We start from the raw sequence: 25421 nt of genomic DNA, 5'->3' as shown, positions 1-25421 counted from the left end.
TCTCTGGGAGTGGAGGTTAAAAAGTCAAGATGGCAGTTGTGTGCATGATTGAAGCCCTGCTCCTTTTTTATGTGTGCATCTATCACACATGTAAAAAAAGGTGGGGCTTTGGTCATGCAGTTATAGCTGCCATCTTGATTTTTTTACCCTTCCGGAGATGCTCCTGGTTCACAATCTGATGCCATTCAATTGTTTTGGACTACAGTCCCTTGGCATTAGCCATTATGAAAGTTAATGTCTAAAATGACTAAAAGCTTACAGTACTTATTCCTGTTTTAAGTGTACCGGAAGAAAAATTCAGGTCAGGTAGTGTCCTAGTAAGCAGTGTATGTACAATGCTGGTAATGAAAGAACATTTCCCAACTCAGTGTTTCTACTTGCTTTGGACTATCATTCCCAGCAGCCTGGCCAATGGTTAGCAGAAGAGAGTTCTTCCATTCTGCTTTTTAATACACGAAATCTGTACAGAATCAGTAGAGAAAATGTCATTCTTATGAAACTGGAATACTGTAAAGAGTGTAATTCAGCTGATCCACAGGTGCCATTAGGGAGATTTTTCTTCTATTTCTTTATGAGAGAATCCTACTCCTGTGTGCTTTCATTTCATAAAATTGTGATACCATTTTAATTAGTTCTGGAAAGGAGTGTGTGCATTTATGTGTGTGTGATTGTTGCTAGAAAATCAGCTAATATCTGCAGGACATACAGCATTCTCAGTCAATTGATTTAACAAGTTAAAAGCTGCCATTTGACTGTGATACAAATGGGATGCCTGACTGTGCTGTGAAAGGGATCCCTTTTTGCAGATGCACGCATGCACATATGCACACAAACTTATGCAGAAAATGTAGGCAATCCAGGTCTAATATGACAGACTCCCTCTCATGAAGTTCCAGCCTGCTTTGCTTTGATTATGTTTTAGCTGCTCATTCAAAAGGAAATCTGTTCATCCTACAGAGCACTTGCTGCTGTCACACAACATTTTTTTTTTCTCGCACCAATACACTCCTCTGCATGCGTGCGTTCACCCTCAATGGACAATTAACAGAATGTTGCAGCATCACCTACATGTTTCTTGGCTTTATAGGAGTTGTGGAATTTTAAGTACAGAGCAAAACAGCAATATTCATTGTGTGTTTGATGAACAAGTATAGTGAATACTGATTAGCTTGCTAATAAGCAAGTGCGTTACAACCATGAAAACCAAAATATAGATCTGCCCATGTCAAGAGTTTCATATGTACCCTACAGATCCAGCAGAGTTTATTTGGGTTCACTGATCCCACAGGGAGGCGGGCAATATGAAATAAATGTTTCAAGCAACATGTGTTTGAGTTCTTGTTTCTACCTTTTTTTCCCCCTTCCTAGCATTTTTCTCACAGGTGCAAGGTCCACTTTTTTTTTCAGATCAACCAAATGTTGATCCATTGGTTGTGACAGGAATTGACTGACTGACTTGTTGCCAGAGAAAAAAATCAAGCTTGTTTAAATCTGCTCCTTATTTCTTCTACTCAGCATATCTAGATTGAAGTCCATGAGACCAGTATGTTGCTGAAATCCTGAAACTGACTGTTGAGAAGTTCATCAACATATGCTTCAGGTGTTAGCTAAAGACACTTTCACGTTGTTTTTCACTCTGTCTCTCTCTCTCTCTCACACACACACACACACACAGAGACCAAGTATAAGTAGATTCATAAGAGTACCTTTTATTTAGTACAGTGATGCTGTGAACTTTCTAGATTTCCTTTTTGCAGATCTCCAGAGTGTCATCTTGATGATGGCATGTTGGCACCAGGGTCGTGGCCAGTATCTAATGCTTCCTACATTCTGCTTGTTCACTAAAATAGACTTTTCAATCTCATTCATTTTATCTGAGAAAGAAAAGCCAGTTTCTGCTGTCTTTCTACTATTCTGGTTTTGTTTACTAAAGTTCTATTCTCCTGTGCTTGCAATATCACACCACACTCTGACATCACCATGTCCATCTGTACATTAGTTTCAGCAAGATCTGGGTTTAGTTCAGTACCATCCTTTCTGCCTTTGATGTTACATTCAATGAGGATTTTCACATATGCACATGCTTCCCCAAGTAGGGGCAGAATTTTCATAGTGTAATTCCCTCTAGTGTTGTACTAGCAATGTTCCACGGTTGACTGGAACACTAGATTCAATGTACTCTACTTCACATTTGCTGCAATGTCACAGTAACAATAAACAAGATGGGTCTGTGTTCCTGGGAAAATAGGCAGAGGTAAGGTTGAACTGCCATCTGTCCTGTTTTCATTTTTTAGTTCTGTCTTCATCCCAAGGGTTCCAAATCATTAAATTTAAGCCAAAGTTTCAGATTATGTAACAGAAAATCCTTCATTCTCTCTGGCGGTTTCCTTAAGGGTGGACAAGGAAAGTAGGATGTCATTTGTCTTGTGTGCTCTCTCTTGCAAAAGAATCATTTCTATGTCTTCTAAGATGCTCAATGATAGTGTTTTTACATATAAGGCTTAAAAGTTTGTATTTAAGTTTGTTCTTAAATCAGATAGTCCTTAATAAAATTAAATGGTTGATGAATATTCACATTTCATATCCTTCTACATTTTGCCCCACAAAATAGACCAACATTCATGCGGGATGCAAGTAGCACAAAGAGAAGCTCAAATACACTGTTCTGGGTCATATGCAGGACTCTACAATAACAGCTAGCTGAAGCAAGGTTCTTCACCTTTAGAACATAGGGACATGGAAGAAGGCAAGAATGGGGATCGAGTATTGCAAGTATTTTTATAGAATGGGTTCATAGTTCATGATAAGTCATGACTTGTCTAACCAAGGATTATTGAATAAATCACAGTTGGCAGTTTGCACACAACACTAAGCTGTAAACAATTTATAAACCACAATAATTGGGTTCACACAACATGCAAAGTGAAACAAACCAGATCACACAGCTTAGTTCAGTGTAAGAATCAGCCAAACTGATGGCCCTAGAAAGGGAAGGAAGCATTTGGCATTTCACTTTAGGCAGCAAAATATGTTGGTCTTGCACTGATCTTAAAGCAGGGATGGATAACTTTCCTGTGGCCGGGAACTGCAACTGATGATATCATAATGTTAAAGGGATAGGTGGGGCAGTCTTTTGGCTGGGGGGGGAGGTTTTAAGAGGCAAAATGAATGCCTTAAGTCTCACCAAAACCCCAAGCATCCCCATCCCCTCCCCACTTGGCCTAATTGGCCTAAACTTAAGATGCCTATTTCACCACTTCTTAACCCTCCTGAATGCAAGACAGACTGAAAAATTTGGCCTTAGCCACTCCAGGATCTAACATGCAGGTCATGAGGTGTTGGCCCTTGTCTTACAGAATTCCAAGACTTGTCTTCCAGGACCTCTCAAGTTGAACTCAACCCCTGGTGACTACATGAAATACACCCATGTAGTTTTGTTTAGCAACACTGTGAAAGGAGCTTGCACTGCCATCTTCAAGGATTTTTTTTCTTACAATTTACCCATCTAGCATACAGCCTTGGGATTTCCTGGCATCTCCCATCCCAATATGTCTGATCTGATTATCTTTTTTGAAATTAGCAAAGGTCAGCTAGGAGTTGCCACCTACTGTATTGAACTCCAGATCCCATTCTCCTCAAACAACATTGTCATTGGCAATTCTCCTAAGCTAGGAGTTAGGAACAAAGGTGAGGCAACTCCTTACTATTCAAATATGAGAAGTTCATTTTTAGATTTTGATTGCTTCCCCCCTCTCTCCTTCCTGCACTTGGGGCATGGATGTGTTTTACAGTGTACCATAGGATATATTAATCTTTATGTTCTAAAGCCAATGTACTTTTAAGAAGTAATTCCTTTACAGTGTTTTAATTATGTGGAGAAGTAAATACAGGTAATAAAATAGCTCATTTCAAGGATCATTGTCCTGTTTCATTTATTAAAATATCCCTATTCAAACTAATGTTACAGAGGTGGATGTATTACTTTTCCATTCAGTCCTCATCCAGTGGGGTAGCCCATGGCCATTTTTAAATGATTAAACACAGGAATGCACAGTTCACCGTCAGCCTGGTGGAGAGGATTAAATGAAGGAGGAATAGTTACATTGCACTGTTACAGAAGAGGACCCTTGACTTTCAACCACTTTTTTGATAACATTGATTTGAACGTTATATACAAATAAAAGACCTTTAAGAGCTGTAGTGAAGGAGCTCTCTAAAATTATTTTATTTCATTTCTTAAAAAATTGTATACAAGAAGGATGAATCTATTACCAGTTACCATAACTCAGGGACCCCATCCAATCTATGCCCACAACATTTATACATATAGATGTAAACAAATAATTTGGGATTTTTTAAAAAAAAGCATGTGATACCAACCTGATTTACCAAGGAATATGGAAGAGGTCTGCTTGTGATTATGAATCTTGTTTCAGCTAGGATTGTATTTTTTCAGCTTCCGTGTTCAGGGTAAAAGCAGTTCTTGTGATCAGAAGGAATAGCCGCCCCTGCACACTTAACCTATCTCCTTGCAGGCCCCTTTCAGCACCTGCTGTTTTGCTCAGTTCATCTTATCCCTTGTCTTTCCTTTGATCTCCTTCAGTCAGATGTCATGTAATCAACATGATTTGACACTAAGATTGGGCTATTGGAGGACATCGCCCACATTACTATGTTTCATATAGTAAAGCAATGTCATTTGGGGGGTCCTTGGAGACAGGCCTTCTCTGTGGTTGCCCCTGTCCTATGCCAACAGCATTCCCACTGAAGCCTGTGCATTCCCAACCCTAATATGTTGTCATAAGGGTTTAAAAATCTAACTCTTTCAGTAGAGCTTGGGGTCAGGTGGGATATGAGCTGCTCCCTGGCATTAGATTTTTGTCTTAGCTCATAATAATAGTTTGCCCTTCCCCCAATTTGTTGTTGGGTATTATTATTGTATCTTTTGAGTATGGAATTTGATAATTTATGAAGTATTCGGGCTTAATTAAGCCTGGAGTTTGGCAAAGAGAATTATTTTACTTTGATGGAAATAAATCTATACTCCTGATGTTAAAGGGGTGTGTTCTTCATCGATATTTGAAAAGTCTTTATATTCTAAGAATGAGAAGATAGGGAAGGAATTTTCTATGTAACCTAGATTTAACAGTAAGAGTAACGATTGGATCAATTTTATATTAATATTATTTGGATTCCCCTTAGTGCCTTTCCCCCCCTTATGTTTAGTTTAGGGCTAGCTTATTCATGTGTAAGCTTGCTTGAGTCTTATTACAACATATTTAGCACAAAACCATCCCTGACAAGAGTATCATTCTATGCAAATGAATATTTTCACCAAAGTAGTTTATAGAGACCATGTGTCATGGAAGGTTCTCTGTGTCTGCTTCATGGTCTGATGGAGAATAGTACAAAGAGTGTAAAGCTGTCAGTGCAGGCCAGCACAGAATGAATGTATTCAGATGCTCTCTATGGAACTTGAGGTTTTTTGTTTGTTTTTTTGCAGGAAACTTTCTTCATCTTCATCTCCTCCTGTGTGGCTGCTAGCTCCATATCTCTCTTGACAGCAGACATGATTTATAAGACTCCACTCATTTTTTCCTGCAAGCCTGGAGGATAGGCCACCAAGCTCATTTTTCTGCTGACCTTTTACAGCCATTCCCACTTAAAATAGGTTTCCATCTTCTAAGCTGAGGGGACACCCGTGTGAAGCCTCTCCAGCAGGGAGGCATATCGACAGCAGTTCCTGCTTTTGCCCTTTCAAAAGAAGAATTAACAGAACTGTTAATTTAATCATAGTCTCCTTTTTCCCCATCTGTTTTCCTCTTAGGAGCTTGGGTAAATTTTTCAGCCTGAATATACATTGCTCACAAGCCCAGCAAGTATTGGATTTCTCCTTGAAGTTGATCAGAAACCAGATTATTTAGTCCACACCAATACACTCAAGCATTACTTTCTGATTGTTTCCCAAAAGGATTGTTTGTGAGAAGAAAAAAAAAAAAAAAGGAAACCAAGCATCGTAAATAATGTCAGAAATGTTTGCAAGGTTGGGCCTTTTCTCATGGGTCAGTTTAAGTACTATCCCCTTATCCTTCAGCTGGCTAGAAAACTATGCTGCATAAATTATGCTGCCCCCACTGTCCTGCCCATATGACCTCTGTTCCAGCTTGCAGAAGTATTATGGTGTCCATACTTGGTGTTGGACTATGCAGGGTGTATAAAGCAAAACTATAGCTGTGGTTGGCAGGTGGCTTCCATAGATGGCAGGACCAAAAGGTACAGGGTGGGGTACCAGGATGTAATGGTATGTGGGAACGACCTCGGGAGACAATAGGAAGAGCCACAGACTAGACAACTGTCAGATAAGTGGCAGCTGAATCTGCAGAAGGAATTGAGGGGGAGTGACAAATGCCTCAAGAGGGACTCTCCCTAGTTTCTTGGACTGTAAAGGTGAAAGGGGGAGAAATATACTTTCCCACTTGCAAGATTCTGTTAATGTAACCTTACAGTAAACTTAGAGCTAGTACTTCTGGGTGTGTTTCTCATCTGGACTACCTCGCAAGGCTGACACAGGTAAGGCAGAAAGGCCTCTCCCATTTTAACAAGTAGCTCTCCCAGACCCAACAATCAGCTATCTGGAAGACTTGTTTTCAGTGCAGGTTTAGCACTTTTTCTCTTGCAGAGCCCACCAGGTCCATGTTCTGTGACTCCAGGAGGTAGCAGGTCAGGAGAGCCCAATTTGAAAAAGCCAGACTCTTCAGCTTTCTGGAGGATAGCTAGGATTCAGAGGGGAGGCAAACCCACAGCAACCTGAAGTGAGGTGGTGGTACTGAGCTGATCTCACCACCTCCAGTGGTCACCTGACTCACCACCAACAGCAAAGAATGCTAGATTTTGCATATAATGTAAAACACCAGAACAACTAAAGACAACTGAAGGCTGCCTCAGATAAAGGAGATGAAGGCAATGTCAAGGGGACAAGGCAAAAACAAAAACAAAAAACAAAAGAGGGGGATTGGGGCATGTTTGCAATGTTTGCCTTGTGATTAGGTGCAAATGAGGAAAGGCCCACATTAGCACAAAGGCAGATATTTCTTCTTTCCCAACTCTCATATGAAGTTCAAAGTCTGAATAAGCCTCACCCTATTCAGTAGTCATCCCTTAATTTCTCATGTTTGCATGACTGAACCACTGAGAATTTGACTACCGCTGTACTGACTGGGAAGCCAACTTACCTGTGCAACGGCACCTCATAGTAGCCTGTGCCTCCATGAAATGACAGAGGGGCCATTTTCAAAGCTTCCAGCTCCCACAAAGGAGGGCAGGAGACTGCCACTGCCTTCTCCCACCTACCTACCCCACTTCCAGAATAGGAAAACTGTTGAAAAATCCCCAGGGCCTGATTGGAGTCAGTGCCCTCACAGGAAGGGCAGAGGGACTTGCTCGCCTCACCTCAACTTCCTCTTTCTCACTCTCCCCTCCCCGTGTGGCGGCCCACTAAGAAGAAGAAGAACTCAGAGATGGAGAGCTCGGAGAAACTTGGTTCTTTTGGGGCTGCTCTGTAAATATGGTTAGCTGTTCAAATTTGGTCATGTTTTGGTTTTAGTGGTAGCAAATCTGTCCTTTGTCACAGAAGCATAGCACCTGGCCAGTCCTGTCTGGGCTGCAATTCTAAGCAGGGCAGTCTTGATAGTACTTGGATGGGAAACTCAAGTTTCTCATCTATCAGGGAGGTAGGCCAGATCAGGAAGTTGAAAAATATCCTGGAAGAAAGCAATGGCAAACCACTTTTATACTGTTGCCAAGAAAACTGCATGGCTGTGTCCATGAAATCACCAGAAACTGAATTTGATTAGAGGTGCCATTACCGTTTTTAATCTGTTATTTCTTTTTAAATTGGCAAAAAAAAGCTACCTATGTCCCAGTAATCTTCGGAAATGATTTCTGCATGAATTATGCATGAGTACGGCAATATCAGTTCTTCTAAAAATTGAAAAATATATGATCATTTACAAGACTGGCAGGTGAGCAAATACCCACCAGTACTTTGGGGAAAGAAATTACATCAGTTGGGTATTACTTAAAAAATAATCTTCACCATCATCTCATATGGAAATTTCAAGTCGACCATTTAAACCTGGGGTCAGTTGTATTAGCAGTTAAAGTTTTAGAAGAGTGGTTTGAATGAGCCAAAGCTTTATGCCTCCTTCTTACCTTCCTGTCTCTTTTTCCGCTTTTGGAACAGAAAACGGCTTCAGGCTTGTTCCATTACTACGAAGACAGTAGTAACAATTGACATTTATATATGCCAAGGCCTTTTAACAACAAAATTAGTTCTGTCATTTGAACAAAGAAATCATAGTTAATTAGTTATATGAATTTTAATTGAATAATCAAATTTGTATATGAATAAACATTGGGGGGGGAAGCATTTTTTGGCTGTACTCTATACCTTGAAGCAAATTTCACTGAATTTGGTGGGACAGTACTTCTGAGTAGGTGGGCATAGGACTGCACAAACATTAGATAATGCATGCATGTTTCACAGAACTCTCTCAGAAGTTGCATTTCCTATATGATAAAAGTGGTAGGTCTTGTCTAAGGAGATATCTACCACCCATGGATTGTTTATATAACCGCAATATTTTTAAAAGATGCAGCTCAATTAATAAAATATTCAATTTTTAATGGATCAAAAATTATTCAATGTTTTGACAACCATCTTCCATCCTGATTTTCTCCAGATGCATTGGACTACAACTACCATCATGGCTTGTCGTCTGGGATGACAGATATTGTAGCCAGATACATCTTTAAGGTGCTAGGCTGACCAACACTATAATGTTTATTTCTGAACTGCAGATCAGGAAATACAGCAATCTTGAATAATTCCCCATACTAAAAATATGGTCACAACACTGGAAACATTGAGACATATAAACATGCAGTTTTCATACACTACCATTATCAGTGACAAACAGGCTCAAGACAGAACTCTTCAGCATGAAGATCGTAACAAAAGAATGACCTTGTTCCTCACTGGATATTAAAAAAAAACTTTTATAGTGTAGCTCTTGCTAATTTTATGTGTGCATTTCCTTTGTTATACTCTTCCAAGGACCAAACACCAAAATGAGCAGGTTATAACCAGGTGGGGAGGGGCACATACACACGCCATTCACATGCATATATCCATTCACATCCTACTCACACACAGATATAGAAAACCTCTCCTTGAGTAGCAAGTAGATCCCCCCCTGCCCGGGAAAAAAAAAAAGCTTTATGTGGACTCCAGTGCAAGATTTTGGCAGGTCACAGAAGGCAGGAAAGGCAGTGTTACCCTCCCTAACTAATTCTCCCACCTCAATCCTTCTGGAATCAGGCTTGAAAAAAATATGCACTAAATATTTTGGATGGTTTAGCAGCCATTCCTTTTCCAAAGGGAGTTCTGACCTCATTTGTGAGCAAGTTGGGTCACTAACACAGAATTCTTAGGGTTTATTCAATGCTGACCATCCACCAATGGAAGAGATTCCTGCTTCCCTTTGATGCTCCCTGCATTTTTCTCAAATAACGTCTGCATGGTGAGAGAACCTGCCCAGAGGGATTCTTTTTACATTTCAACATGTTAATGACACAACAGTCTGTATATAATCCTCTAGCAATTGTCCAGCTAAGTCCAGCTCTCTAGCCATTCCTTTGCTAAGATCTAAGAGAGGCAAGGATACTAGAATCTGCTTTACATGTCCAGTATTAATTCTGACAATGCTGAAACTAATCACCTAACTTGAAAGCTAAGCATGTTTCGATTAGGAAAAAGGAAGTTGAGTAGTAAAGATTGGGGCCAAGAATGTTTTAAAGAATGAGGTGCTGAAAGTAAGGGAAGGGGGCTGCCCCCATCCCCATTCAGGCATAACTCCAGTAGTTCTCTTTGATTGGGGTAGCAGTCTTGGCCATCCCCATCTCCTTTAACTGGACACTCTGGGGGCTCCAGCTGGCCTATTAGGCTACCTCCTCTGAATATATGGTGACTCTAGCAGGCAGACGGGCAGGGTTTTTTAGGCCTTAGCTCTGTTTTTGTTACACTGAGTTAACCAGTCATAGGTATCTGGTACAAGCTATGAGAATATCACATGTGCCATGACATTGTCACACAAATGCAAATTAGGTAATGTGCATCAAACAGGTGCCCCCCTTCCTCCCCACCTGTGGATTCCCAGGCAACCAGCTGCAATTGATTACAAATAAAAAGGACAAGTGTTTTAAACCTATACAGATCACAAGATTGCCATCACTTCTGCACTCTGTCACTTAAATCAGATTGTCAGCTTGTCTTACTATCATTCTTCCCACTGCCCATCCTTGACTCTTTAAAAATACAGTTGCCACCTCCTTCTCCCTCACATAACATTAAATGATGTCCACAGCTGCCCTGAACAGAGTTCAATGGTCTGAAGATTCATTAAGCCTGGCTTGGTGAATTTCACCCTCCAGGAACAATTGATTTTATTAAATACTTTATTTGCAGAAAACACAGAGATAAAGCATTGTTGTTCTCATTTAGCACATTTCTTTCTTTCTTTCTTTCTTTCTTTCTTTCTTTCTTTCTTTCTTTCTTTCTTTCTTTCTTTCTTTCTCTCTCTCTCTCTCTCTCTCTCTCTCTCTCTCTCTCTCTCTCTTTTGGCACAAAGAAACGTCATAAGTGTTACTAAAGAAACGATAGATCAGCAACCAGCCTGATAACATGACTCAGACATATCAAAACAAGATTAAAAACAAAGAGATTATTCCATGATCAGCTAACAGTAAAACCTGCTCATAGGAGTTGGGAGGGAGGTGACAACACTATTCATAAATTAGACATATATATATTTTTATATATATATATATATATTTATAGTTACCTCTTACATTGTAAAAGTAAAAAGTGCAAAAGTATAAGCCTTCAGATTCCCATCAGTGTGGAAAGCCGAGGGTTACTTTTTTTTCCTTTTATACATTGTTACGTGTGTGTGTGATTTGTAAACATTGCTACCTGTCCACAGTTTGTTTATTTTAGTTTTTGCTCTTAAGAGACCCAATAGTCATCCATCTATACAATGGTTTGAGAAGGGGAACTTTCTTTCTGAGAATCCCATTCAACAATTAGTGCAAATTTTAGAGAGTAGGTGGGAAAGGGGAAAGTAAGGCAACAGTTACAAATGGCTCATCTCAAACTTACAATACGAGCCCTAACATCTGCATTACCAAAAGGGCAAGAAAGCCCTTTCTTCCACCAGGCTTATGGAGAGGTTCTTTAATTCCTTCTCAGAGGACACTAGTTTGTAACCCAGTTGTACTAATACCTGTTGGCATGCATTCTGTGTGAATGCCACAATTTCATAAGAGAGGCGGAACCGCCACTTCTCTGCCGTTGCTGCTGAATTTCGGACAGTCCCATATTTGTGCTTGGCTGCTGACCTGTCTCCTCTTGTATTATTCTGTATCCATCGTTCCACATTACTATCCATTGGGATACCAAGGAATTCGTACATCTCCTCAGTCTTTTTTAGAGGATTCCTAGCTAGGTCTTCATACCGCACCAGCATGTACTTGCCTTTCAGCCATGAGGGTCTATTTAGGCCAGTGGAAACGGAGTTCAAAAAGTCCTCACAGACAGTGGTGAGTTGTGTCACATCCAAGTTGTAGGGTTTCCTACCTGTGCCATCCCAGATTCGCCAAAGTCTGTAAGTGTCTCTAAATGTTTCACTCCTAGAAGCAAGGATGCCTCTGGGGTCTCTCACTAATTGTATAATTTTCAGATTGAGCCTTGGATCATCCACCAAAGCCCGAAGGTCATTGACCTCTGGCACTCGCACGGTTTTGATAGCAACATGCCCATGATCTTTGCATGATTCAGTGGCTAGAGTCAGGTTCAAAGTGCCACATTTTTTCACACAGTCCCCTTCTTCCAGAGTGGTATCAATTGGTGCCAGTGTCTCACAAACTGGTGCAGAGCACAAAGCTTTGCTGGCCCCTCTCCTGAAGAGTCTGTCTGTGGTGTGGTTCACCGGCTGTGGTTTGATGTAATTTTCCAAGAAGTAAAGATCACAGTCATAAAGACTCCTCAGCAAATCTCTGCCAGCTCCCAGCATGATCCGTCGGTCCATGGAGCCCTTCATCTGTGTTAACTTTGGAATTAAGGTGTACTGGACATGGTAAAGGGGCTCAAATAAATAGAAAACATCAAAGTGCTGATTAAAGAGCTGACCAACGAAAGAAGAACCACTTCTGGTGGTGGCCAAGATCAGGACATGAGTCTTCTTAGAAAGGTTGTAAGAAAAAGTTGGGCTTTCATCACACAGTCTGTCAGCAGATTCAACCTCCTGATTCAGGCTACAATTCATGGGATTGGGTACAGGGCAACTTTGGAAGGACTTGGTTGTGAAGGTGCGGATGGCTGTGTATTGGATAGCAATGGAGGCCAAAGCAAGTAGGAGGACAGCCTTCCAAGAACATTGCATGGCTGGTCACCTTCATGGAGATTCTTCACAGTTCAGTTTAGTATCTGCAACACAACAGAGTCAATCTGATTGAATGCGAGGTTCCCAGAACATCTATACTCCAACAGAAATCATGCACACTCTGTGCAATAGCTTCCTTTTAGGAATCTCAAGAAGCCATTACAAAAAGGTATGTGTGTCTGTGTATGTGTAAACACTGTGTTCTGTAATCGCAAGACTTTATATTCTAAATACAGTAGTTTATACACATCTACATTTTCAGCCCTGCTGAGAAGAAAAAAGATGCCTAAGGGCTTCCCTTTCTCTCCTAGTAAAAAAGGTGAAAATTGCTGCATTTTCATTGCCAATGAAAAGCAGTCCCCTGCAGTCTGATCAACTGCAGCAGGCTGTATTAATAGCTGGGGGGGGGGGGCAATGTATGACCCCAGGTCCATGAATGCGTGGAATAATATATATAATTCAGGCACAAATTGAATATATCAACTTCAATTGGAACTAAATGTGTGTCTGTGTATGTGTAAACACTGTGTTCTGTAATCTCAAGTCTTTATATTCTAAGTAAAGTGATAAAAAAGGTAAAAAAGGTAAAATTCAAAAGAATTACATTTTCTCCCTCCTTTTTTTTAAAAAAACAATACCTGGGATGGTTAATGGAAGGAGAAAATGTTTTTCACAAGCAACGTACAACCTGCCTTGCCAGAGGTTGGAGTGCCAAATTCAAATCTTTACCAACAAAGCACACTGAGAGGTGTGAGTAATTTACTACCCCACAGCCTAATCTCCTGCAGAGGAATGATAGTAAATTAGCCCTTCCTTTCTCTTACACACAATCCTGATTTCAACTGTTTCATGGATAAAAAAATAAGCACATACCCACACAAGGGGGAACACAATCATAGGCATGTGAAGTGTGGTCACTGAAAAATCAACCCTGTCATCTCATCTGCTTCCTGACCTTTTACATGCAATTTTCCAAGTTCTGTTACACCCAATTCCTCATCCCACCAGGGTTAGGTTCTAATGTTGGCATTCTGCTCATTTGTTTGCACAGAATACCCATTTCTGATTAAACAAACAGAACACATAAAGCTTTAGCCAATCAAATGGGGGGGCTGGCAGAGACACATACACGCACTTATTGATTAATTGATTACCAAAGGCATCTGGTTAACTGTTTTGTACATATGATTCAGGAAATTATTGAAGAATAAAAACTAATTGAGTGAAATCAATCCTATAGTGTATTTTTATTTTCTAAATTATCAACATAAAAATATCAAAAGACAAAATGTCAGCCTTCTAGTCCCTAATTATGAAGACATCTCTTGCAAATTGTTCGAAAACACTGAACAATTTCTTCCTATGAAATGCAAATAGAAAGACAAACATATTTATGATTCAAATGCTGATGTTCAGCAGCAACAAAATTCCCCTTGTAAAATTAAGATGCTGCTAGCGGGAAGAATCTAACAGTGTTGTTCCAGAAGTTTTAGTTCTATTAGATACTTCTAGTAATAGAAGAGGAAGTTGTACACTTTTTGTCAAGCCCCCCCCTTCCACCCCTTGCACATTTCTAAAAATAAACTTCAGAAGGTTGATGGGCCATTCAAATCAGCGTGGAAGAGAGTATACAGAAGGAATCAGAGAATATCACCTGTTTTTCTCTTTCGTTAGCAGAGGCATCACCTGGCTCTAAGAGTTCTCTTATACAATACCACTCCATTATTCTCAGTATTGACAGTTTAATCCACAGTGAACCCTTGCTGTGATCCAACGTCACCAGATGGAACAGATCTGTATGTGGACCTATTTGCATTTCATAGCAAAGAAACTGAAATTGTTGTTTGTAGTTTGAGATTTGAAGCAAAGATTAGTACATCAGAGTCCGTTTTGAGGTTTCACTAATGGAAGCCTGACAGCCTCTGGAAATATGCCCAACAGATTTCTTGAAAATGCAATAAAAAGCATTTTGGATAACACAACTGCTTTCTCTGGGCATATCCACACTTATTGTTTAAGCTGCTTCTGTCCTGTGCTTCTGGCAATTTATATTTAATCCAGTTTATGACAAATATGACCAGACTGAGGCACTTGGCAACAATTTGCAAGATATTCCATCTGGACTGAAGGCTGCCACATTTTTCTGTTGCTGTGCCTCCCATCTTTCTGTTCCGGGGGGCAGGGGGAAACTTCCAGTCACTTTCCTTCCTGTGGATGGAGCTTAATGCACATATACGTTTAATGCAAATATATACTGTTATATATGTGATGTGTGCATGTGTGAAACTATATCTATATAGACTAAAATTAAATGTATATATACAGAGTGAACAGAGTGAAAACATCAAATGCATATATATATAGGTATAGCAACCATCTTTAAAATAAAAAATTCTTTGTATTGTCGAAGGCTTTCACAGCCGGCATACGATGGCTGGTGTGGGTCTTCCGGGCTGTGTGGCCGTGTTCTGGAAGTTTTGTTTCCTAACATTTCGCCAGCACCTGTGACCGGCATCTTCAGAGTGCAAGAGCACAGACAGGAGCAGTTCTCTCTGTGCCCAGCTCTGCTCCTGTCTGTGCTCCTGCACTCTGAAGATGCCGGTCACAGGTGCTGGCGAAACATTAGGAAACAAAACTTCCAGAACACGGCCACACAGCCCGGAAGACCCACACCAGCCAAAAAATTCTTTCTTGTAAGTTGTTTTTCACTCTAGTCACTACAAGACCTTCCTTTCTCATCACTGCCACAATAGTACAATAGCTAAGCACTCTGTGGTGGTTTAAAAGCTAACATAATTATTTTAATTACTTTCTTTCAGTTAGCTAGTTTTTTCTAACTAGCTAACTAACTAAGGAAAAGAAAATAGTAATTAAAAACAATTCTGTTGCATTATTTGTTGTCAAACCTACTTTTGAACCACCAATCTCTTACATACCAGACAAGGCTGTCAGCCACTGCATTATTTTAATACCAAAACTGGAGAGAAGGTCTTAGCATTTCTTAGAGATTAGGGCAACTATCACCTCCCTTGAGCAGTCATTCCTTCCTCTATGAATTAGCCTATGAAGTGCTAGACTTAGCCTTGGAGAAAGTAAAGTGCCCCAGCCAAAACACAAAAGAGCATGTAGGTGATGTAACAGGAAAAGACCACTTTCAAACTGCAACAGTAAAAAGCACTTAGAGGTTGAATTGGCAATGAGAGGGAGATGACTAAAGGCTGAAATTATGGGTTTCCACCATCAAAGCAAATAGTTACTATCCCATTCTGGTGACAGGTCAACAAAGTAACGTGGATAAGCCCCCTGTCTACTGAACTAACCTTCATGTATTATACCAAGAAAAATAATCACTGAAATGCATGATTTGCAAATGTACAAAATAAGGAGGGGGAATTGTAAAATGTGGCCCAGAGAAAGGGGAAACACATTATTTGATTCATGCAAGCACAGACCCTGCCTTCTAACAAATGATAGAGATACAGCTAAGAAGGTAGTAAAGGTCTGATGTTCCTCATAGTGGAATACATGAGATGCTAGAAAATAGAGTACAGACTAGCAGAATCTGCTTTCAAAATGGATCTTACTTATTATTTGAAAAACTTATATCACCAAAATCACTCTTCCCACCAGCCGCCAGACTAAATAGCCTCCTGATTCAACCCACATCCTAGCCCAATGCTTGGAGGAACAGCCAGGTCTTCATGGTCTTCCAGAAGGCTAAAAGGGTAGGGATCCCTTGAATCTCAGGTGGCAGCATTTAAGGGAGGAGACTCTTATTATCCTTCTAGAATCTCAGGCCAACATAAGTCAGCCTTTCCACATCCTGCTGTATCCCAACAACCTTATAAAGCATCTGCTGGGGTCTTACACTTGACGGGTTCCAGGAAGCAGGACTACTCTGCTGTGGCACCTGCCTTATGGAACATTCTCCCCCCACACCAAAGTCCAGTCAGCCCCATCCCTGTCAATGTTCCAGAAGTCCCTCAAGATCTGGCTATGTCATCAGGCCTTGGTAGTAAAGGGAGTTTTTGGTTTTGGGCCAAACGGTTGCTTGAACCAGAGACTTCATAGCCAGTAAGTACTCTGCAATTTACTTTTGTGTCTGGTGCCCAGTGAGCGTGCAAGTGTGATATTCCCCTTTGTGCTTTACCCCAGCTGCTGACCAAGGCTATGCATCAAAGTCAGTTTCAGTCACCCCTAGACTTCCACTAGTCCATTTCAGGTGATGACCAGGAGATCCTGGAAAGCAAGGGAAACTGACTAGACTCGCATGCCCCAGCAGGCAGCGAAAGGTTGGATGACTGACTTTAACTGAGCAAATACCAGTCTGCCTTCTACTGCTTTCTTAGTCCGGAACCAGGGTTGTGAAAAAGGGAGGACCAGTACTCCATTAGGGAGTCTTCAGGTGCAAAAGAGTACCTCAAACTTAGGTGGACATGCATGTCGTAGTTAGGGACAGAAATGGGGAATGGCAAGTCAAAGGTCTCCCCAGATGCCTCTTTGGAAGTGCCCCTTTGGGAAGGATGCTCCTCACCTGGGACAGATATTAATTGCCCATACAGGCAGGAATGAGGAAAAGCTATGCATGGAATTTATGTCTGGAATGGAATAAGTTTACTGATGCAGCTGGTAATTCAATCTAGCCTGAAATGGGTACTTTCAACTATGCCATGTTAAAATTTTTAAAACCAGAATTAAAGCCTTCCCATCTGCCTTATTAGTACTGTTGGGTAGAACTTTCTAATCCCCCGAGTGTAACTTCTAATTCAATCACACCCGGTGCCCCTCCAGCTCACCCTGAGTCACATGTCTTGGATGGGAATGCTGCAAGGAAATTAATGGTGCCTTTATTACAAAGACCTATACCCAGCCAAGCACGGGTGATATAAAATGTTTTGACCCATACGCCTTTCTCCACGTCTGATCTGGTGATTTGGAGGAAAAATGTTCCTCCCTTTCAAAAGGACCCACAAAGGGTCATCAACACCCTGCAGTCAATTATTGAAAGCCATAATCTATCTTGGGGAGATATGATGCAAAGGCTAAACATCTTCCTTACCAGAGATGAGATTTTTAAACTTTTTGAGAAAATTGCTGAAACAGCCAGAAGACCCATAGTCCCTGTCCCTGGACGAGCAGTTCCAGCCCATTTTGCCTGGCAACACTGGGACTACAGTGATTCTAGTCACTGGGACAAATATATTCGGACTAAAGAAAATCTATTAAAAGCCCTTAAGAGTTGGGACGCAAACCGCTAAAATGGTCTGAATTTCAGTTACACCACACAGAGGGAAGATCAAACTCCAGACAGCTTCTGAGTCCCTTTACCAGAAACTGGCACCACATATGCGCATTTAGATCTAAATAACCACAAGGATCAGAGGATTTTAGCCTCAGCATTCATTGATCAATTGGCTAATGACACCCAAAATTACTTTCAAACAATTGTCTCTAACTAGTTAGCATTAGAAATTCCTGAGTTGCACAGAATTGCCAACTTTGTATTTAACCAGAAAGAGAGATTAAAGGAGGAAGAAAAAGATAGGAAGGAGGCAGAAAGGGAAAAAGAGAGAGAACAGAAGAGAAGAACAGAAAGGAGGGAAGATCTAAAAATGTTTGCAGCCTTGCAGGAAAATAGACAGTCCTGGCCCTCAAGAAATCAAGAGGGAAGACAAAAGCCAGTAGTCTGCTACTAGTGCGGCAAAGAGGAACATACGAGAAAGGCCTGCAGATTGAGACCAGTGGAGAGGGGGACACAAAAATTTTCCAGCCATCCCCAGATATTTCACCACAACAGACCACCACCAGCATCATTTTCCAAGTTGCAGCTACCCCCTCTGGCAGCAGGTATCCCAGCAGCATGCCCCCAGACAACTCCCCACTTATATCCAACAACGGGGGAGGAAGTTTTGGACTCCAATACTAATGAGCAGATCCTGGGGATGTCCACAGTAACCCATCCCATACTGATCTCTCTCTTCCACTAAGTTGGGGCCCCAAAGGTGAACTTTTACTTTTACTAATACTTATCATTGGAGGCAAACCTTATGATTGCTTCACTGACACTGGCGCAACTGCTTCTCTAATTACCCATCCCCCTTTCAAAGGTTCCACTGGTGTTTGCAATAACTTTATTGAGGTGGGAGGTAAATTAATTCCAGTCGAATTCACTAACAAAATTAGGGTGGAACTGGGACCTATCTGTCCTCAATCACCTTTGTCCCTAATGGGTAGAGACTTACTTGGGCCATCGCAATCTTGGGGCCATGATAAAAAGTACTCCAGATGGGCTGGTTTTAGACATTCCCCTAACCCACATGCATTGCTTAACAACTCCTTTTGCAAACAAGCCACACTCCCTCCTTTTAGATTTACAGAATTTACCTGCCTCTTTATGGGGACGGGATTCCACAGAAGTAGGTTTCTAAAAAGTGCTATCCCTGAGTCCAGGTGAAGCCTCCAGCCTTGTCTGCCACAATATAGAATTTCAGCAGAAGCTGTTGAACCCATTCAAAATTTAATTAAAGCTTACTTAGCACAAGGAATTTTGTGCAAATGCACATCACCTTGCGATACTCCAATCAGTCCAGAAACCAAAGGTAGATGTGGCCAGTAAGCCAATCTACCACTTTGCCCATGACCTACGAGCCACTAATTCATATGTCATCCCACGAGCTCCAGTTGTGCCCAGCCGGCTACCATCATCACCATGATACCAGCTACAGCCACCCACTTCACAGTCATTGATCTGTGTGCTGCCTTCTTCAGCATCCCAACAGATCCATAGATCCTGCATTACAATATCTTTTTGCTTTTACATGGGACAACCAAAAACACACCTGGACCCGTCAACCACAGAGGTGGTTGCCACTGAGTTACCTACCCTTTTTTCCCAAATTTTTAAGGCAGATTTATCCTCCATTTCTTTACCTGCCATTCCATATTAACTCAATATGTGGATGATTTATTACTAGCTTCCCCATCCAAAGAGGAGTATCACACTGACACTCATCATTTACTCTCCAAGCTGGCCAACAGGAGACACAAGGCTTCACCTACAAAACTTCTTGTATGTCCTACAAGAAATAACCTATCTGGGATATATAATTGATCCAGGTACCCGAAAATTGGTTCCAGAGTGCATCCAAGCCATCCTATGTATGAAGATACCAACAACCAAGTGGCAGGTATGAGCCCTTTTGGGAATCTTAGGCTTTTGCAGACCCTGGATTCCCTCCTTCAGGGAACTGGCTAAACCACTTATCCACTTAACCCTCAAAGACACCCCAGAGCCTATCCAATGGACCTAAGACTTAACACGCATTTTCAAAAAAGTAAAACGAACTTTGGCTTCTACTCCCACACTGGGTTTGCCTGATTACAACAAGCCTTCTCCTTATTTGTACATGAGAACTAAGGCATAGCTTCTGGGGTGTTATCTCAATCCTTGGACCCCACACAACAGTCGATTCAGTTCAGCTGAACCCCATTGTTCAAGGAACGGTCCCATGCCTTCCTGCTGTTGCAGCTGCAGTTGAAATTGTCAAACACTCCAGGGACATTGTTCTGGGAGATCCTCTCATCTTAAAGGTCCCACACTAAAATCCCAAACACCTGGTCTTTAGCAGTTCTCAAAAGTAGGTAAATACAACCTCAGATGAACAACAACACATGACATATTACACCATGTCATCATTTATTTTACAAAAAGAAAGCCAAAATGGAGAAGCCATGTGTGAAAAACTAAGTACACCCTTACTACTTCCATTGGTATGAAGAGGCTAAGTAGCAGCCAGGTGCTGCTAATCAAATGCCCTTGATCAATTGATCATCAACAAGTGTGACTACCTCTACAAAAGCCGAAGTTTTAGGAGTTTACTGGTCTTGAGCATTGAGGTGTGTGTTAACACAATGCCAAAGAGTAAAGACATCAGCAATGATCTTAGAGAAGCAATTGTTGCTGCCCATCAATCTGGGAAGGGTTATAAGGCCATTTCCAAACAATTTAAAGTCCAACATTCTACAGTGACGAAGATGATTCACAAGTGGAAAACATTCAAGACAGTTGCCAATCTTCCCAGGAGTGGATATCCCAGCAAATTCACTCCAAGGTCAGACCGTGCAATGCTCAGAGAAATTGCAAAAAATCCAAGAGTTACATCTCAGACTCTACAGGCCTCAGTTAGCATGTTAAATGTTAAAGTTCATGACAGTACAATTAGAAAAAGACTGAACAAGTATGGTTTGTTTGGAAGGGTTGCCAGGAGAAAGCCTCTTCTCTCTAAAAAGAACATGACAATCTGAACAAATCACAAGAGTTATGGAACACTGTCCTTTGGACAGACAATAGCAAAGTGGAGATGTTTGACCATAATGCACAGTGTCACATTTGGTGAAAACCAAACACAGCATATCAGCACAAACATTTCATACCAACCATCAAGCATGGTGGTGGAGGGGTGATGATTTGGGCTTGTTTTGCAGCCACAGGACCTGGGCACCTTGCAGTCATTGAGTCACCCATGAACTCCTCTGTATACCAAAGTATTCTAGAGTCAAATGTGAGGCCATCTGTCCAGCAGCTAAAGCTTGGCCGACATTGGGTCATGCAACAGGACAATGATCCCAAGCACAACAGCAAATCTACAACAGAATGGCTGAAAAAGAAAAGAATCAAGGTGTTGCAATGACCCAGTCAAAGTCCAGACCTCGACCCGATTGAAATGCTGTGGTGGGACCTCAAGAGAGCTGTCCATAAACAAATGCCTGCAAACCTCAATGAACTGAAGCAATGTTGTAAAGAAGAGTGGGCCAAAATTCCTCCACAACGATGTGAGAGACTGATAAAGTCATATAGAAAACGATTACTTCAAGTTATTGCTGCTAAAGGTGGTTCTACAAGCTATTGAATCATAAGGTGTACTTAGTTTTTCACACAGGGCTTCTCCATTTTGGCTTTATTTTTGTAAAATAAATGATGACATGGTGTAATATGTCATGTGTTGTTGTTCATCTGAGGTTGTATTTACCTACTTTTGAGAACTGCTAAGGATGATTTTTATTATGTCCTGATACGTAAAACTACAGAACTCAAAGAGGGTGTACTTTCTTTTTCACATGACTGTATGCCTTTGGTATTTGCCATGATATGGAGCATTGTGGAAACAGAGGGGATTTCTCACTTCTTTGGGTGCTCCCATCGCACATGCCACTCTTATGGCAACACTCCAAGCTATCTTGCTGCCATCCGCCCTCACTGTAGTTCATTGCAGCACCCATTAGCATGATGACTCATCCATCACAAAAGGTAATTGCTATGCAGATGCTCTCGCCAAATGGGCCACCTTGCCGCCTCTTCCCCTGTCTGTGACTGCTCCTGTTTTTCATCTGCAATCATCTATTTCCTATGATGATTTTGCTGAAAGAGGGGAGGTGAACAATGGCAGGAAAAATTAGAAGCCACATTCACTGATGGGTTTTGGCGAGTGACAGATGGCCGTCCCATTGCTCCACGACGCCTTCTGTGCCTCATCTGCCAGCAAATACATACAAAGGGACATTGTGGCATTCAAGCAATGGTGGATGTGGCTAGGCATGAGTGGCATGCCCCTGGAATGTTCTCAGAAGCAGCAAGGGTGGCACAGTCATGTCTAATCTGCCAAGCAACAATGCTTCTTCAGGGAAAATAACACACACAGGAGGAAGACCATGGGCTTAGAGTCCTTTTGAGAAACTACAACTAGATTTCATCCAGCTGCCAAAATGCAAGGGCTTCCAATATGTCCCTGTATGTTGAGATCAGCTCACCCACTGGGTGGAAACCCTCCCCTGTCGCCATGCCACAGCCATAGAGATTGCTCAACATCTTTTAAGAGACCTGGTCCCTAGGTTTGGTAAACCTAGTATATTGGATATGGATCCCAGCAAACATTTTGCCTTTCAAATTATTATCCATGTTTTGCAAGCTGTAGGCATCACCCAAATTTTGCATACCCCATATCACTCCCAGTTGTCAAGTGGTGGGTGGGTGGGTAGAGGGAACTAACAGGAGATTAAAAACACTATTGGGTAAGTTATGTCAGGAGATGCATTTATACTGGCCCCAGGTTTTACCTGTTGCTTTATTTCATTTGAGAACCAGACCCAGAAAAGATATAGGATTGTCACCATTCAAACTGCTATTTGGAGGACCACCAGATGTAATGAAGGAATTAGATCTGCACTCACTAAACCTAGAAAGCTTTAGTGCTGTGCTGCTTTCCTATCTCTCTTCCCTACACAGGCACCTCTAGCGATTGTGGCAACAGAGGACCCAGACCCAGCTGCTAGAGGAAGCCCTGCATCCCTTTGAACCTGGAGACTGGGTGTGGATCCACTCATTCACCAGGAGCTTCCCGCTACAGCCAAGGTGGAAGAGACCATTCCAAACAGCAGTGAAAGTGGCAGAACAAAACATCTGGATCCACTGGTCACACGAGAAGCCTGCAGTGGTGGACCAGTGTCAAAATTGCTGCGTCTCCTAGATTACAACTGATCCAACCCGTGAAAGATCCAGAGACTGACCAGTGGGGTCTGAAAAGCTTTCTAGGATTCTAAACAATTTGGGACTTTAAAACCAGCAAAATGGGCTTTCTAATTAACTGCTTTATACTCACGCTATTGACTTTGGAAGTCAGAGGACTACTAAGGTCAGGATTTCATTCAGAAAAGGAAAATATTTGGGAATATTAAGCCAGGGAAGTTTTCAATGTCACAGATTTCTGCTTAGAAGGAGGAAAATCAGTTGGGGATGTGTTAACGTCTTGTAGGAATACCCGCAACTCCAAGTGTGATCCAGAACTATACAATACTTGAGAATTTTGATATGACCACTGCGTACAGCACAATATTTAGTTGGAGTTCAGCTACCAAAAGTCATGGCAGGAGCATGTTCACTTTAAATATAGCAGCTGTAACTGCTGCAGAAAGCTGTGTGAAATTGGTTAATTGCACGCAGGCTGTGTTTAAGGTCCCCTACTGTCAGAACCTAACTAACTTCTATATGCAATGCAATCACTCTGAGGAAATATCTTTTACTTATTCACATATCAAATTACCCTTAGGAGGTTCCTTCTTTGCGGAAGATGCATTTATTCCTACATTCCCGCAAATTCCACAGGAGGTCCATGTTTCCTCAGAAGGGTGGCCATGGTCCTCCCCTCTGCACCCAATAGTCACAATCAGGAGAAGAGGGACATTCAATTCTTGACCCCTGATATTGTGACTCAGATGCATCTTTGCTAAATAAAGCGGGTGTTCCAGGATTAGCCACTCACAATGCCCACAACATCAATAGTTTAGCCTGTGCAATTGCCAAAGGTCTTAATGCCACCTTTAGAGACTTGGATGCCCTCAATCAGGAGCTAATGTAAGTTCATGAAGCCACATTAGAAAATAGGGCTGCGACTGATTATTAACTCCTATGATGTAATCATGGGTGCAAAGAATTTAAAGGCATGTACTGTTTTAATTTGTCTGATAATTTCTGGTTAATAGAAGGAAATATATGGGATTTAAAGACCTTGGTCCACAACTTCGGCTACAGTCAGGGCTTCTTTGATTTCTCATGACTCACCTCCTGGTTACTGAACTCTGCCTTGTTAGACAATATTTCTGGGAATTATGGGCTTGGTGGCAATAGGACTATTTGTCTGCTGTTTTGCTCAATGCCTACACCCTTGTTTAGGATGTTTTAGAGAATGCTTCTCTGTCCCCAAATGAAATCAGTCTCTCTTCTTCTCAGGCAAATATCCTTAATAATGATGCAAATATATGAAAAGTACAAATTTGGTTCATACAATGATTTATCTGGGTGTGCATAAAATACTATAATTTTTGCACAAAGGGGGGTTGTGGGAAGAAAATCAAGCCCTCTCCCCTGACATACTGTCTTCCTCTTTGCTGTTTTCCACCATACAGTTTTCCTCCCTCAATCAAGGCAAAAGGTTAACATCTCCCATTAGAATGGGCTCACACAAAAGATTAAAATGGGGCAGGAAGAGTTAACATTGCTTGAACTTAGCCAAATATCTCCTTAATCGAATAACAAAAGATCTCTTCCCCAAAGAAATAGCATTCCAATGAAGCAGCGCTAGGCAGGCAAATACCACAGCTCAACAGGATGCCTAATTGCAGGAAACCACAACTCAGTGGAGTGCCTGACTTCAGAGCGCTCCCTCTCAGAACTCCGGCTAAGTGCAATTTCTAAGAATTCCTAGAGAGCAAAAGAACAAAAGCAGGGCTTCTCTATATAAAGGGCTTCCAGAGAAATTGAAGGCGGCTGCATCTGATAGCTGACTTTGCATGTTGTGCTCTCAGAAACAAACCTTATCTCCATTTCAAGCACTGCCTGAGTATTTTTATTCCCAGCTCGGAAACAAACTTGATAAGATTTCTTTCCAACAACACTAAACAAAATTGTGAGTTATTCACATGAACCATCTTTGAAAATTGCCCTCCAACAGTTGCATTCAGCTTTTTAAACAAAATTTGTACCTTACCCAAGTAAACTAGAAATCCTGATTTCCAGAAACCCAGTGCAACTGTATCAGATTTTGGTGATGCAACTCACAAAGCTTGGTTAAAGAATCACACACAATGAGTAGTAAAATAGTGGAATGTGCCCACTGACAGAGCTTTTGGGCTGAAATTTGTCACGTGGACACACAAGCAACTGGCTCAGAATCAACCACTGAGCTTCCTGGTTGAACTATACCTAAACTTGGAACTCCCTGATCCTAGTCCAATACATTAACCTTTATATCCACACTAGCAGTTGTTTAAAGTCAAGGAAATAGTGTCTAAGGCCAATGTTTAAAAGGGGTAATTTTTCTACAGTGAGCCCCTCCCTTTTTTGAAGGAAATGAAAGTAAAAATGCCTTC

The 25421-nt window shown here is 41.4% G+C and overlaps 1 protein-coding gene across 1 annotated transcript in view; it reads right to left on the bottom strand.

The window, feature by feature from the left end:
• Window positions 1-9364: 9364 nt before the first annotated feature.
• CHST1 (carbohydrate sulfotransferase 1) overlaps window positions 9365-25421 on the bottom strand; it is a 36145-nt gene continuing 20088 nt past the window's right edge. The window contains exon 3 of the mRNA XM_088145081.1: window positions 9365-12544. Within this exon, the coding sequence (XP_088001207.1) occupies window positions 11241-12500 (1260 nt within the window). The 5' untranslated portion in view covers window positions 12501-12544 and the 3' untranslated portion in view covers window positions 9365-11240. The remainder of the gene's footprint in view (window positions 12545-25421) is intronic.

This window comes from Python bivittatus, unplaced genomic scaffold (assembly GCF_059951505.1).
Source record: "Python bivittatus isolate LINGU-HERP-01145 unplaced genomic scaffold, Pbiv_v1 ctg000480_np1212, whole genome shotgun sequence".
Classification (NCBI taxonomy): Eukaryota; Metazoa; Chordata; class Lepidosauria; order Squamata; family Pythonidae; genus Python; species Python bivittatus.
The sequence above is the reverse complement of the archived record's forward strand: the minus strand, read 5'-3'. Positions and strand labels throughout refer to the sequence as shown.